This window comes from Pogona vitticeps, chromosome 3 (assembly GCF_051106095.1).
Source record: "Pogona vitticeps strain Pit_001003342236 chromosome 3, PviZW2.1, whole genome shotgun sequence".
NCBI lineage: Eukaryota > Metazoa > Chordata > Lepidosauria > Squamata > Agamidae > Pogona > Pogona vitticeps.
Genome location: NC_135785.1, coordinates 99,270,013 through 99,284,581, shown reverse-complemented (window position 1 = coordinate 99,284,581; position 14,569 = coordinate 99,270,013). Strand labels below are relative to the sequence as shown.

General features: G+C 43.2%; 1 protein-coding gene across 1 annotated transcript in view; it reads right to left on the bottom strand.

Moving 5' to 3' along the window:
- Positions 1–11,133, bottom strand: part of CCDC6 (coiled-coil domain containing 6) — a 69,139-nt gene extending 58,006 nt beyond the window's left edge. The window contains exon 1 of the mRNA XM_020802244.3: positions 10,545–11,133. Within this exon, the coding sequence (XP_020657903.3) occupies positions 10,545–10,841 (297 nt within the window). The 5' untranslated portion in view covers positions 10,842–11,133. The remainder of the gene's footprint in view (positions 1–10,544) is intronic.
- Between the last annotated feature and the right edge of the window lie 3,436 nt (positions 11,134–14,569).

Sequence of the window (14,569 nt, the reverse complement as noted above, 5' to 3'; positions counted from 1 at the left end):
TGTTTATGTGAAGGCAGTGGGCCTGAGATAAGGGATTGAAAATCTTAGGACCCAAGAAGAATCATATGGGGAGATACACTCCTTCCGATAGCTTGGATTCAAGCCATATACAGTACCAATTTGTGGGTCATAAACAGTACTTTGAACTGGGCCTGGAAATACCACTAACAGAATTTCCACAACACGCCTCTACCAGGAGAGAGTTCCACAACAAGGCGACCACCACAGACAAAGCCTGGTTCCGAGTTGTCGTTTTCGGGCTTCCCTCAGAGTGGCCAGTCAGCTGTGACATCCCAGATGGTGAGGTGTGGGTAGGACAGGAGTTTATTCTAAAGGAGAGGCACTCAGACAGGTAGCAATGTCCTAAACTGTATTGGGTTATGAATGTCAACATATACACCTTGAACCTGGCCCGGAATCAGTGCAAATGTGCCAGGACAGGTGAGATGTGATCAAATGTTAATGATCCTGACACCAGCCTGGCTGCTGCATTCTGCAACTGTTGCAACTTCAGAATTGCCTTCAAAAGCCACAGCCTCACCCTACATTAATCTTATCATTTTGATTATTGACATCTCTTATTGCTGTCTCTGTTTTGCAGCCATCTTTTTTTTTATTAGGCATTCTTATATATACAGTAGTTAGCATAGATCTGCATTTCTTTTTTCTTTGTTATTTTAATTTTGATTATTATGGAATTTTATGTCATAGTGTTGTAAGCTGCCTGGAGTAGTGGCTGGGCCACTAGATGGGTGGGATAAAATTTTAAATAAATTAAACAAACTAGTACAGTAGTTTCAAGTCTTAAGACCCTCATACAACAAAAAGTGTGTCAAGCCAAAAATGTGTCAGAGTGTGTCAGGGAAGGTATTTTACTATCACACATTTCCATTTTTAAAAACATTAAATGAAATAGTGTGCAGCAAAAAAATAAACAAATATATAAGTTGAGAGAAGCTAAGAGGGAAAACAATGCTAACCTGAAAGACAGAAAAATAGCTTAAACTGATTCTTACAGCTAACATCTTATTTTAAAAGATCTCTATTTCTTTCTTTGCTGCTTCTGAATTAGTACATCCCTTGTTATATTCAACAGATTTAACACCATTTCTCCATTACTGTGTCTAGTTTGATTTTTCAATATCTAAATTGCCCTTGCCATTACAATCTAAAGCTAAAGTTACTCAAATTCTCATTTAGCAGTGATTTTTAAAGATATAAAAGAGCAATTGCCAACAGGTTGCTATAGAAATGATGTACTTTCCATATCATTCAAAACTATTGGTACTACCATACATCTCAATACATGTAACACACATACACACACAACCCATTTATAGATCTGAGTAACATTTGACATTTAGATGCAAAGGATAAAATCAACAGATCTCATCTCTGTATATTTATTCCTTCTCCATTTCTGCTGCCTATTTCAGTTTGGGAGTTTCAGCCATAGTTTGATCTTTCAAATTTTAAATTGTTCTTGCTATTACAATATTAAGTTATTAGGTATAATATAATACATGCACACCTACAAGTGATTCATTCAGTTCATCATCTCCATCTGGACATGGAACCTAACTGCAGATGCAACGTCTTGCCTAATTTTAGAACTTTTCAGTTTCTTCTCCAGCTTTTCTTCTTCTTCTTACCACCTATAAAGAGCTCATCATCATCATAGGCATCCTTCAGTCTCGAGAGACTATGGTAATGTGCTCTGCATGGAGGGCTTGGAACAGCGTCTAGTGTTTTGACGCTGTATGCGAAGCTGGAGTGTCCTCTCCAGGGCACAAAGCCTGGGTAAAATAATATGGAGGATAGGCTGTTACCCAACCAGCAAATCCCCCCTCGCCACATCACTGAAATAGTACAATGGAAAGGCAAGAGCCAATACAACTGGTTTTGACGTCACAAAAGTATACATAAATTTATACAAGTACTTTGCAATCAATAGTAATAGAAAAATTGTGCCAGATATAATACAAAAAAATGCTATCTGCACCTGGAAACTTTAAAAAAAGGAGATTAAGTAATTCATGATCAAAATTCCAATAAAGCAAGACATGCTGAAAAGTCTGTCTTTCTTACAAGAAGGACAGAAGACAGCACTTTCCCATGAACCAATAAAATTTGTATTTGCAGATAAATGAGATTTGTTAAATAATCAACAATTATTTCCAAAAGGATAGTCAATGCCAAAATAAACAGGAGAACAAAATCTGGAAATTAATGAAATTTGGTCCCAGTGATCAATAATCTTTGCAGAAGCAGTATTCCAGCACTTTTTTCACCCAGACCAAAGCTCCACCAGGGATATAACTTTGGAAACAACAACCACCCCAATAGCATTTCTATATGAACCACACTAAATCTTTCTGCATAGAGAGCTCAAAAGCATGCATACTTTCATAACATTTTGAGTGGTCTTAATAAGCACACTGTATAATTGTGCATCTGTGGTTGCTCTGTCCCCTTCATGTACTAGTAACGTTACTTTGTTAGGGTTTTTTAAAATTATTTAATAAATTTCTTTGGCTTCTGTAGTCATCATGTCCAAGTGTTACAGGTAAATGCTAAATGCAGATGATTAATCATTTTAAGGCTTCTGACGGTTTCCTTTTAAATTATTAAGAGCAGAGGAGGAGCTTCTGAATAGCCTCTTTTTTGTTAGCATTCTTTGAAGCTAATGACATTCTGCATTCCACTTCCTTCTGCAAATAAATCTTCCAAAATTCAATAAGCAATTTGTTTTTCTGGGTTTCAGAGATACTCCTATACTAATTATTTTAAAACTGAAATTTTAGAACAGAAGGGTTGTCAATCTTCATTATGTGAACAGAAGCAGAGAGTAAAGCATCTGATACGAAGACTCTTCAAACCATCTTTCTTAGTGGTCATATGTAGCTTCCACTTAGGTCTTCAACTTTTTCATGCATCAGAACCAATAATTACCCAAGCATACTGAGCATGGGGACAAAATCAATGGGATCCAAGTGTGCTGAACTTTGGCTGGATGCCAAACAAAGATCAATAGAAATGTGATGTAGTCTAAAATCAAGACTAAATGGTGCAATATTTTCTGCATGGAATGAAAACTGCTGTCTCATATGCACAGAAAAAGGAATATTGCACGTAACGTGAAAATCAGCACTCACTCTGTAAGCTTTCCATATTAATAATAGTGTGCTACATGGAATAGTAGAATAATTGAGTTAGAAGGACCCTTTAAGCCAAGGGTATTGAGTTCAACCTCTTACTCAATGCAGAAATCCAAATGAAAGCAGATCTGACAAACAGTTGTCCAATTTTCTCTTTAATGCCTCCAGCATTGGAGTGCTAACCACTTTCCGAAGTAATTGGTTCCATTGTTGTATTGCTCTAACAGCAACGGCTCCTCTAATTTTCAGCCCTGTTCGGTGGGCCTCTTCCCCTCACATGTGGCTTCATATGTGATTCCTCCATCCTGCGAAGAGGATTCTGTCATGACCAAAACCAAAGGGGCTGAAAACTATCATGTCAATGCATGGAGGAGGAGGAAGGCTGCACAACGGTTGGCAGTCATGCACCACCTGTAACGTGAGCCCATTATTACATGTCCTGCTCTCTGGGAAGATCAAGAATAGATCCTGTCCCTCCTCCTTTCAAGTATTTGGAAAAACAGTCATACATTTATTTGGATAATTAATCTGAAAACTGGTTTATGCGACTGGTAGCTAAGTTCTTAGACCGTGCTTTTGATACCCTGTTTCCCCAAAAATAAGACATAACCTGAAAATAATCCCTAGTCTGATTTTTCAGGATGCTCGTAATATAAGCCCTATCCCAAAAATAAGACCCAGTTAAGTGAAATTCCGCCCTCCACCATTGTGCAGCATTGTTCAGCAACCAGAAGACGATGACATGACTGTATTTGAATAAATGTAGACTGTTGTACATGAAAAAAATAAACCATCCCCTTAAAATGAGCCCTAATGCATTTGTGGAGCAAAAATTAATATAAGACCCTGTCTTATTTTCGGGGAAACATGGTATTTATGTTGTATCTAGTGTTTATTGTTCTGTGTAGCTTGTTTTAACTGTTTGTAAACTGCTCAGAATAGTGCTTTGGCACTAATGGAATGGTATATAAATCAAATCAATCAATCAAACAAACAAACAATAGTGACTGCTATTATTTGTTGTAACTTTAAATGTCCATATTATCTGATTCTGCCTAAATTTTACAACTTTATTGTGAAGATTTGCACCTGGGACACTATCGACATCCCATAAGCTTTACTAATGCTAATCTAATCAATATACTGTATCACTGCAAGATAATAGTACCTCTCCATGCACTAATGTCTTCTGACATGAAAGATGCAAAACTGTCTTTGAAGGATCCATGGTGTACCCATCAAAAACTTCTTTTTAAGCAAATTGTTCCGACATGGCCAAAAACAGGTGAAGAAATTTTTGCAGCCTGTTTTTCTATTTAGACTGTACAACTGAATAAAACTAAAACACTGCAAAAGTTAAAACTACTCAAGTTGTGGATGAAGAAAGAGGTTACTTAGGAATGGGAAATATTCCACAACATAATAGATTTGTAAGGCTGTGCCCAATTTTTATGTTACTCCCCAAAGGATGCAGCAGTGGTCACACAATTGATGACACTTTCACAGTTTGTCATCACTTTTCTATTTTGGTAAAAGATTATTTGTTTGACAGTAGCTTCAAAATGTCCACAAATTTTCAACTGGCAGGTGTAAACAAAATATGGCAGAAAAGCAGTGGTGAAGGAAATCATGATTTGGCAAATGGCCTGCTGAATCAAACCAAAAAGCCAAGGTAACCTTGCTATGAAACCAGTTCCATGTTTTCTCTGACCCACCTAATTCAAATCACACTGATTTTGCAGGTGACTGTAGCATTTCAATCTCTGCAAAATCTCTAAATTATTTCTAAGCAGAATAAGCAGCATGAAGGGAATAAACATGCACACAATTGGGTGACAAATGGAGAACACAAGAAATAAACTCCTCCACACAATGCTCAGATTAATTTTGTCGTCATTTAGTCGTGTCTGACTCTTTGTGACCCCATGGACCAGAGCACGCCAGGCCCTCCTATCTTCCACTGCCTCCCGGAGTTGTGTCAAATTCATTCTGGTAGCTTCGATGACATTGTCCAACCATCTCATCCTCTGTCGTCCCCTTCTCCTCTTGCCTTCACACTTTCCTAACATCAAGGACTTTTCCAAGGAGTCTTCTCTTCTCATGAGATGGCCAAAGTATTGGAGCCTCAGCTTCAGGATCTGTCCTTCCAGTGAGCACTCAGGGTTGATTTCCTATAGAATTGATAGGTTAGTTCTCCTTGCAGTCCAGGAGACTCTCAAGAGCCTCCTCCAACACCACAATTCAAAAGCATCAATTCTTCAGTGGTCAGCTTTCTTTATTGTCCAGCTCTCACTTCCATAGATTAATTTTAGAGTCATTTAAAATGCATTTTATAGTTACTGTTCCTTTAAAAATTGTGAAAGCACAAGTGCTTATTCACACAGACATGTTCACAGCTCAACTTCATCTCAATATAGATGTTCTCTTTACAAACTTTTCCTTACATGGGAAAATTATTGGCTAAAAGGTTTTCTGTGATGCCGTTAATCTCCAATTCTTGGCGAGATGAGAAATATGAAATGAGGATAAAAGATGAGAAATAGAGAATGAATAAGGGGCTGTGTAGTAAAGTGGATAAAGTACTGGACTAGGGCTCAGGAGACAAGTTAACTTAGTTCAAACTGCTGCTCATGCGGGGTGGATAAAAATCAATGATTTTTAAAAAGAAACTATTTAAATCATGATGTGATTTAAATCAAATCTAACCTGCCACTCAGCATGGAGACTCACTGGCAATGGTAAACCACTGCTTGAATATTACACTCAGAAAATCTGCTTGGTCACACTAAGTCAGAAACAACTTGATGGCACATAACAAAAAATGAAGTGACCCTCTCCTACCCACAGTACTTAAAAATAGGTTTCCCATATCAATATACTCTCTAAACTGAAAGGCTAACTGAGTTGAGTCTAATGATGCAGATAAATGCATAGCCTTACAGACAGTACCAACCTACCCATGCAAATAATTGTTTGTGCAACACCCCACTTCTTATGATTGCCATTAATTGCATAAGCTAATTCAGGAGCAATCATGTCAGTTGTTCTAAATATAGTCTTAAGGAGCTTTTTTCCCCTCCTTTTTTTGCTGCAACCTAACCAAGGTGGTATTTTAAAAACATTTTTTTTCAAGAGTCCTTTAAATGAGACACCAACTCTCCTTCACAAACATACAGCTTTAAGATGTATCAATATTCTATTGAGTCCCACAGACAATGCTACCTGTCAATTCCAAAGAATTAAAAAATAATAACAACTAGCCAGAGACTCACTGAACTTTTAATAGCTACTGACACGGCTGAGAACCCACAAAAACCTGTAACTGTGCTGGGAAATATGTGGTCCTCCAAGTGTGGTTGACTTGCTAATGTTCCCTCTAATTTTCAGCTCTGCTGGGTGGGGCTCCACCCTTACGTGGGTGGCTCTTCTCCCTCCTGCAAGTGTGGGCCCGCTCCCCCCACAGGGTTCCATCCCAACAGGAACCAAAGGGGCTGAAAATGATCACTGTCGGTGTGTGGAAGAGGAGGAGTCCTGCATGGGGGTGGGCAGAGTTGCACATGCGCATCTTGGAGGGAGCCTTGACCATTATCATTTGCCTCAATCAGCAACATCAAAGATTTTGAAAGCTGCAGCCCAGCAACCTGTGACAGAACATTCTTCAGTTCAACAGGTATGAAACACCCAGAAATTTCAGGTGTTTCTTCTGTTGATTATTACAGCCTATCTAAATTGCTGCCTGGATCAGAAATGACTATTGTTTGTGCCAAGTGAATTCCCAAGGTGATACCTCAAACAGATGACAATTAAGAGGTGACATACATCTTCTACAGAAAACTGACATATTAGCAACACCTATGATACATTTCAGCTGTACAAAGACAAAACAAGATTCAGTAAATCTACAGGAATTCATAGCAGGATGGATAAAAATCAATGATTTTTTTGAAAAATCAAATTGATTTAAACCACAATTTCAATTGTCAAAAAATTCCTATTTTTAAAATTTAAATTGTGATTTAAATCCATTTGATTTAAGTCAAATCCACCCCAGTTCACACTATTACTACTTTTAATGAAAATGACAAGTTTTGTTAGTGGTTAAGGTGCCAACTGAGGGACGTGGTGGCGCTGTGGGCTAAACCGCAGAAGTCTGTGCTGCAGGGTCAGAAGACCAGCAGTTGTAAGATTGAATCCAGGCGACGGAGTGAGCTCCCATTGCTTGTCCCAGCTCCCACCAACCTAGTGGTTCGAAAGCATGGAAATGCAAGTAGATAAATAGGGACCACCTTGGTGGGAAGGTAACAGCGTTCCGTGTCTAAGTCGCACTGGCCATGTGGCCATGGAAGATTGTCTTCGGACAAAACGCTGGCTCTGTCGCTTGGAAACGGGGCTGAGCACCGCCCCCTAGAGTCGAACACGACTGGACAAAAAATTGTCAAGGGGAACCTTTACCTTTACTAAGGTGCCACTGTTGTTTTTGTTACTGCGAATTGATAGGTCTAGTTCTGCAAAATTTATCACTATTACTAAGACTTACACAACATATTTGTGAGCAGCTCATCCATGCTCACAAAAGATCTTGCATTCACCATGCCCAAGATCCTACTCAGGGAGAACAGAGCAGAAGGGAGAATGATGTAAGCATCCCCCTTCCTGAGGCTCACCACCATGCAACTGGGCATCAAGCTGTAAATCCAGGAAAACCAAAACTTGTTCACCTTCCAGAGTATCCAACATCTATTACAGAATTCCACTATATAAAAAATCCAGTCCTGCATCAATAACTATATTGTGTCAGCTCCCAAGGGTCTTAATCAGGATTGTACTTAGTAAAGTACAATAAAAATATGCTGCCTGTTTATCAAACTATTTTGGACACTTAAAATCTGGCTAGAGACCACCTGGAGGTACTCAAGTACATTTTCTGCCTTGACATGCCATACAAATTATACAGTAGGAAGTCAGTGGCAAATCTGTATGGTCTCTCTGTAGTAGATACAATATACAATTCTTTATCTCAAATGATGAAATTTCAGTGGGATAAAGAATCTTCTCTTCAACAGTCAAAGTCATTAGAGAGAGCTGAAAGCTTTGAAAGTGATCACATATTCTTGGGCTAGCATAACTAAGAGAATAAAGAGAGAGGGAAAGTGCTTTGCCCTGATATAAAACAACCAGGAAATCCAATAAATGTTTTTCTTTCTTTATTTATTTACAAGGTTTTTTTAGCCGCGCCATTACCAGTGATCTATGGTCTGCTTGTTCCTATCTTATCAGATGGTGGATGTCATATGGATGAATTGCTGTACAGCAATGACAATACAATAGTCCAATACAAGCCCTCAAATACTATGACTGTGCAGAACCTGTTACTAAATATTCCATTCCATGTGGCTGAGGAAGTTAATCACAATCTGCTGAAGCTCATGCTGAAATAAATTTGTTAGTCCTCAAATTGCCCATGAGAAAGGGGGTGGGTTTGAGGAGGGCTTTTTAACCCATAAAAACATAAAAAGTAAGGTTCAAAAGAAGACTTCTGTAGTGGAAGAATTCTTGAGGATGTGCAATCTATCCAAGTATAACAGTATGATGTTCAGTGCTTGGGCAGAATCCAGGTTTCAGCAATACCTTCATTCGCAACATTTTACCTTCCTCCATTATGCAAGCGAAGTGGAGGTATTCAATGTTTGGAAAACAATAGAACTGTGCACTTGGTGACCCCAGTGGTGCAAGGCGGGGGAGCTAAACCTGCTTTGTGAACCTAAGGGATGTGGTGGCGCTGCGGGCTAAACCGCAGAAGCCTTTGTGTGTTGCAGGGTCAGAAGACCAGCAGTCGTAAGATCGAATCCACGCAACGGGAGTGAACTCCCGTCGCTTTGTCCCAGCTCCTCGCCAACCTAGCAGTTCGAAAGCATGCAAATGCGAGTAGATAAATAGGTACCACCTCGGTGGGAAGGTAAACAGCGTTCCGTGTATAGCAGCGCTTGCAATGTGACAATGGAAACTGTCTAGGGACAAACGCTGGCTCTACGGCTTGGAAACGGGGATGAGCACCACCCCCTAGAGTGGGATACAACTGACTAAATGTCAAGGGGAACCTTTACCTTTTATTACCAACCTAGCCAACTACTGTATACTTAAGACCTGCACCAAGTTCAGTTTTTCAGCAAAAACCAAACCAACAAGGGGCCAGGCCCTGATCCCTGGCAATGCACTATGATGGTTAAGGTGAACTGGAACACATATTCTCCACGTATAAGGACGAATGCTTGTGAGCTGGGCTGAAGGTGATTGTTCAAGCTTGTTCTTTTCCTTGCCACATCCACACTCTTTTATTAACTAACCTGATACTCACCCACTCCCAACTTAGGTAAAGTAATAACAATCTCCTGCCTGGGAGAGCCCATCACCCTATCTCAATACTCATGGGGGTGGGGGGGGGGGAAGTGTACCTGACCTCAGGGGGACTCTTGGAATATAATTCCTCCCAAACGGGGTGAAACACACAGCCCGAATCTCAATCTGAAAATCCGACAAAGCAGGGCTGCCATTATTAGTCCCTCGGCAAGATCCCGGGGGTCCTGCGCCAAAGATGCCCTTGGATGCCAGCTCGAATCCGGCGCGCCGCCCTCCCCGGCACTCTTGTTTCGCCCCCCCTCCGCCTGAACTCAGCGGCCAGGCTTCCTTCTGAGGACGCGGGGCCCGGCCTTTGCAGCCGCCCCCCGGCTGTCAGGGCGAAGAGGCTAAGAAGGGGGGGGGGGAAGCAGCGGCGGGAATCGCGAGTAGCCCGCCCGCCAGACCTGGTCGCCCTGCAGCGGGGCCTCAGCGAACACCGCCCGCGGCGGGGGGGGGATGATGGGAGCGATGATGGCTCGACCAGAACTCCCCCCCCCCCCGAGGGCTGCCCGCTCCGCCCCACGGGGCGCAAACACCACCACCACCACCACCACCACCCGCCGCTGCCGCTCTGGCTGTCCCGGGAACCGCTCGGCCGGCTTTTCAAGGGAGGCGCGGGAAACCTCGAGGCGCTCCCGGCGGCGGGGCCTTCTCTGCTTTCCCCCCTCCCGAGCCCCCCCCCCCAACACAAGCGGGCCCCACAAGCGTCCCCCAGGGCCAGGCGGCCCCGCCCCTCTTGCCTCAGGCCCTCCTCGGAGGCCAGGCCCGAGGCTGACATGCGGTAACGGCGGAGGCGGCGGCCCCACCTGAGGCGGCTCCTTCTCAACTGGGCACTCAAGAGCTCCGCCGCCGCCGCCCCTCTCCTGGGCTCCGCCTGAGTCACCCCGGCTCAAAAGGGGCTGTGTTGGGGGCTTTGATCCGGTCCCTTTCCTCCCTCCACAACCCGCACCACCACCGCCACGGCTGCCATTAGCCTTTCCCCGGACTCACGATGGTGACGCTGGCCTTGCGCAGGTCTCGGTTCTCCTCCTGCAGGGCTTTGCACTTGAGCTTGTAGGTCTCCAGCTCGATCTTGAGCACCTTGTTCTCCTGCTGCAGAGACGCCAGGCGGTTCGTCAGCTCCTCCAGCCGGAACGGGGAGATCACGATCCCGCCTGCCTTGGGGGGGCCCCCCGCCGAGCCAGGCCCTGCCGGGCAACCGGGAAGCCCGCCCGGCGGGCCGCTGCCGCCACCGCCGCCACTGCCCCCCGCGCCGTCCGTGTCGCTCTCGCTGGCGCTGTCGGCCATGCCCGAGCCCTGAGGAGGAGAAGGAGGAGGAGCCCCGGGGGTCCTGCCGCCGCTCCTGCTGCGGAGAGGAGGGCGGCCGCTTCGTCGCCTCAGCCCGCCCGCCCTCGCTTGCCCGCCTGCCTGCCCGTCGGTCGGTGGCCGCGAGTGCCGGAGGCGGGGTCGGCCGCCGAGACGCACCGCCTGGGCCGAGCAGTGCCGAGCGGCTGGCGCAGGCTCCGTCCTTCCTTCGACCCGCCCTGACGAGCCGCTCTCGCAGGGCGCCAAGAAGGGAGCTGGCCCGCCCGTCCGCCCGTCCTCGCAGGCCGACAGCGACGCCGACCGCGGCCTACCGGCACTGCAGCCGCGAAGGGCCCGCCGAGGCTTCTCGCCGAGCCGGCCGGGAACCGGGAGCCCTTCGTCGTCGCCGAGGCCCCCTCTCCCCTCCGCGCCGTTGGGAGGCGCCGCGGTTGTCTTGGAAGGGGAGCCGCTTCCAGTCTCTGCCACAAAACAGAAAAAAAAAATATTGGGGCCACTTTTGGAGGCTAGCAGGTTTATTTCAGTCTGAACGGCCCTCCAGAAGAGGAAGCTGCTTCCCTGCTGTGAATTCGGGGTGTCTCTCAGGAAGTGACTTGTGTTTCAAGAGAGCTGACATCGATACAGATTTGTGTTAGTCTTAAAGATGCCACAATACGTGCCTTTTTGTTTTTTTGTTTTGCTTTGTTTTGGTAGGCACAGTTTTTAAAATGTGTTATCCCCACCCCCTTGAGGTTTCTGTGCCAGATAACCTCCCCGCCTCCCTTACTTAGCCTGCTTTCAAAGCTGTGTTTTTGTCCCATTAACACTCGTTAAAGGAAATTCAGGCCTGTGGACTGCATGGAAACCTATTTCTGAGCTCAGGATGCACAGGCTTCCTGTATTACATTTTGAACTCTACAATCCTGTGCTGTGGTAACTTGACAGTAAGCACTTGGAAAATCAAGCAGGTTGACTGTAGCTCTCAGGGATGTTAGCAAGTCGTTGGGTCCACGTCCAAGTCTTTGATACGGAGTCCCGATTCCAAGTCCCTATTAAAACAAGCTTTTTTTAACCTAATGCATGACACTGAAATGGCCTTGTGAAGTTCTTCCAGTGTGAGTTTGGGCTGTGAGGTTTTATAGGTAAACATTTACTTACGTTAGATCAGGTGTGCAGAGCAGGCCAGTGAAAATGCTCTATGTGCACATACATATAGGTAGTGTGGGAAAATTATTTTGCATTGTAAGGCTGAAAAGTCAATCACATTCCAAAAAACTCCCTTCCTCGTGATACAATGCTGTACTTGTTTGTGAAGAAGCCAGTCTCAGTAAGTTCAGTGGGAGAGACGGTCTGAACAGGAGGGCTGTTTTTAGGAGGCTCTGCTTTTACCTCGACGGCCATTTGTAGGCAGTAGTGCTGGAGGATTGCTAGCCAAGCTTTGGGGGCTTCACTACAATTTTACACCAACATTGTTCTGTATCTACAAAAAATGACTGAATACAACTGTCTAGATTTTTAGAGTACTGTACAGTGTCAGCCATATGAGTGCTTCCTTCCTTCCTTATTTGTATCAGAGCATTGCACAGTTTAAAATTATGAACAAGTATGAAATATGAAGTTCAAACAAATTTAAAATGTTAAAATTATTAGACTGTTTTTGAGCAGAAGCAGGCTACTTCAATAGTGCTATCTCAGCCATTTGCTAGATCTTTTATACACATGGTGGGCAATAAATTGCATACACAGAAATGCTGCATTGATTGAATTTCTCCACATTCACAAGAAATTTGCCCTGTATGCAAGTAGCTCCATTTTACTTGATTATTCTTTGTTCTTCCTACGTCACTTGTTCTTCAAATGGTCTAGCCAGAATTTTGACACTTTGGCATTCATCAATTTGGAAGGATGTAATGTTTTGCCTTTCCATAGATTTAGCCTAGCCTGTTCTAGTTTAATAATAATGTGTGCAGAAAACGTTTCCTCAATTTTAGCCATTGTCTAGAGAGTTGGTGTCCATGAAGTGGATGGGTTTGTTGCTGTATTACCTTATTTCATTCATTATTTACTAGTACCTCTTGACGTATTTCTGAAGGCATTGCATATGGTGCTAAAATATAGTTGTGCAAGTGCTGAATCAGTGTTTGGTTGCGGCAGTGAACTGAGTGAAGGCCAACAAACTGAAGCTCAAACCAGGTTGAAATGGAAATACAAGGAGAAAATTAGGGATGCAAAAAGGAATTTTGAAGAATATACTATGAATGTCATTAAGACCAATGATAAAAATATCAATATGCTAGGCAGATGGGACCTTTTAAGATCAAAAAATAATGTTTTGTTCCAGAATTCGCACAGAACTACATCTACAAAGGAGGCCTTTTGTGAGATTGTCACTTAAAGACTAGTATACTATATCCCCAAGTTTTAGGCTTTCCCTGTAGAGTATGTTTGTTTTGTTTTTCTATAGACAACAAAAGAAAATAAATCAGTTGGGACAAAAAAGAAAACCCCTGACAAATCTGCTGCTTTTTTCCATCGGAGTAGCCCAGCCCAGCCCAGCCAGTGTAATTAATGCATTGAGACAAAAATATTGTATGTAATTTTTCAGTAGTCATTGATGTTAAGAAAAAGATAAGATGGCTGTCAGTAGTTTAGTCCCATTCAGTGGAGATATTGTAGGTTGCAGTGAGTTCAAGAGCTTCAACCCACTGACCCTGAATATACTAAAATTTTCATGAGGTCAGAAAACAGCTCAGACACCTCTCAGTGCAGATTTTTTAACTAATTATTGGTCGTTCAGTTCTTTTTCACATTGCCCAAAATTCTATTTCATACACCAGTATAAGTACAGTTGTGTACATTGCAGCAGTGAATCACTGCTAGTTTTAAAAAATGATGCCTGTATTCCTTGCCATGTGCCACATCAGGCAACTAGCAGGCAGTGAGGAATACAAGCATAGCTAAGAGTTCAGTTTACACAGTTACACCTGTAATAGCTAATGTAAGTACTGTAATAGCATTTCAGGCATACTGTCTATACTTTTTTGTTTTTGTTCAGTTGTCAGCGTGAGAGGCATGAACATTCATGTTTCTGAATTTTATCGGGGATACAAGTCAAAGCAGTATGGGTGTGAACGTGTCTGAGCTGATACGAGTTGTTTTTCAAAACACTGAAGTGGGGTTCAGATTAGATCTTAGGGACAGTGCACATTGCTGACAATTACAGTAGTTAAAAACTAGAAGGATGTAAATAGGGGTTTCTCCCAAAGAACTATACAGTGAGTAGTGTTTTCTAACTTAAGAGGAAGTGCCATGTCAGATCAGATGAAAGATCTAGCTAGTCTAATTCCATGGTGGAAGAAAAGACATTAGACTTAAGCCCTGGAATATTCCAGAGGATCACCTGCACAGGCACAAAGCACCCAATTGTGTGAATACTACATAGAGACCATAATGAAGAATTATAGTGATGATTTTATCTTGTTTTAAGTATTTTATTCCTGAGACATGGATGCTAGAATCCTGTGCATGTTTACTCAGATGTGCGTTCCATTGAGTTCCATTGGCCTCAATAAGATTGTAGTCTAAGCCGGTCCTCTATAAAAACTCTAGCAAGGTGAGTCCCATGAGCTGGCAGAGAACCCATTCAATAAGAAACACTTTTTGTCCCTCATAAGAGCCAGTTTCTGTAAACAGCTCCCCAATTTTGTCCTCAGCCTACAGCACAATTGAGCAAC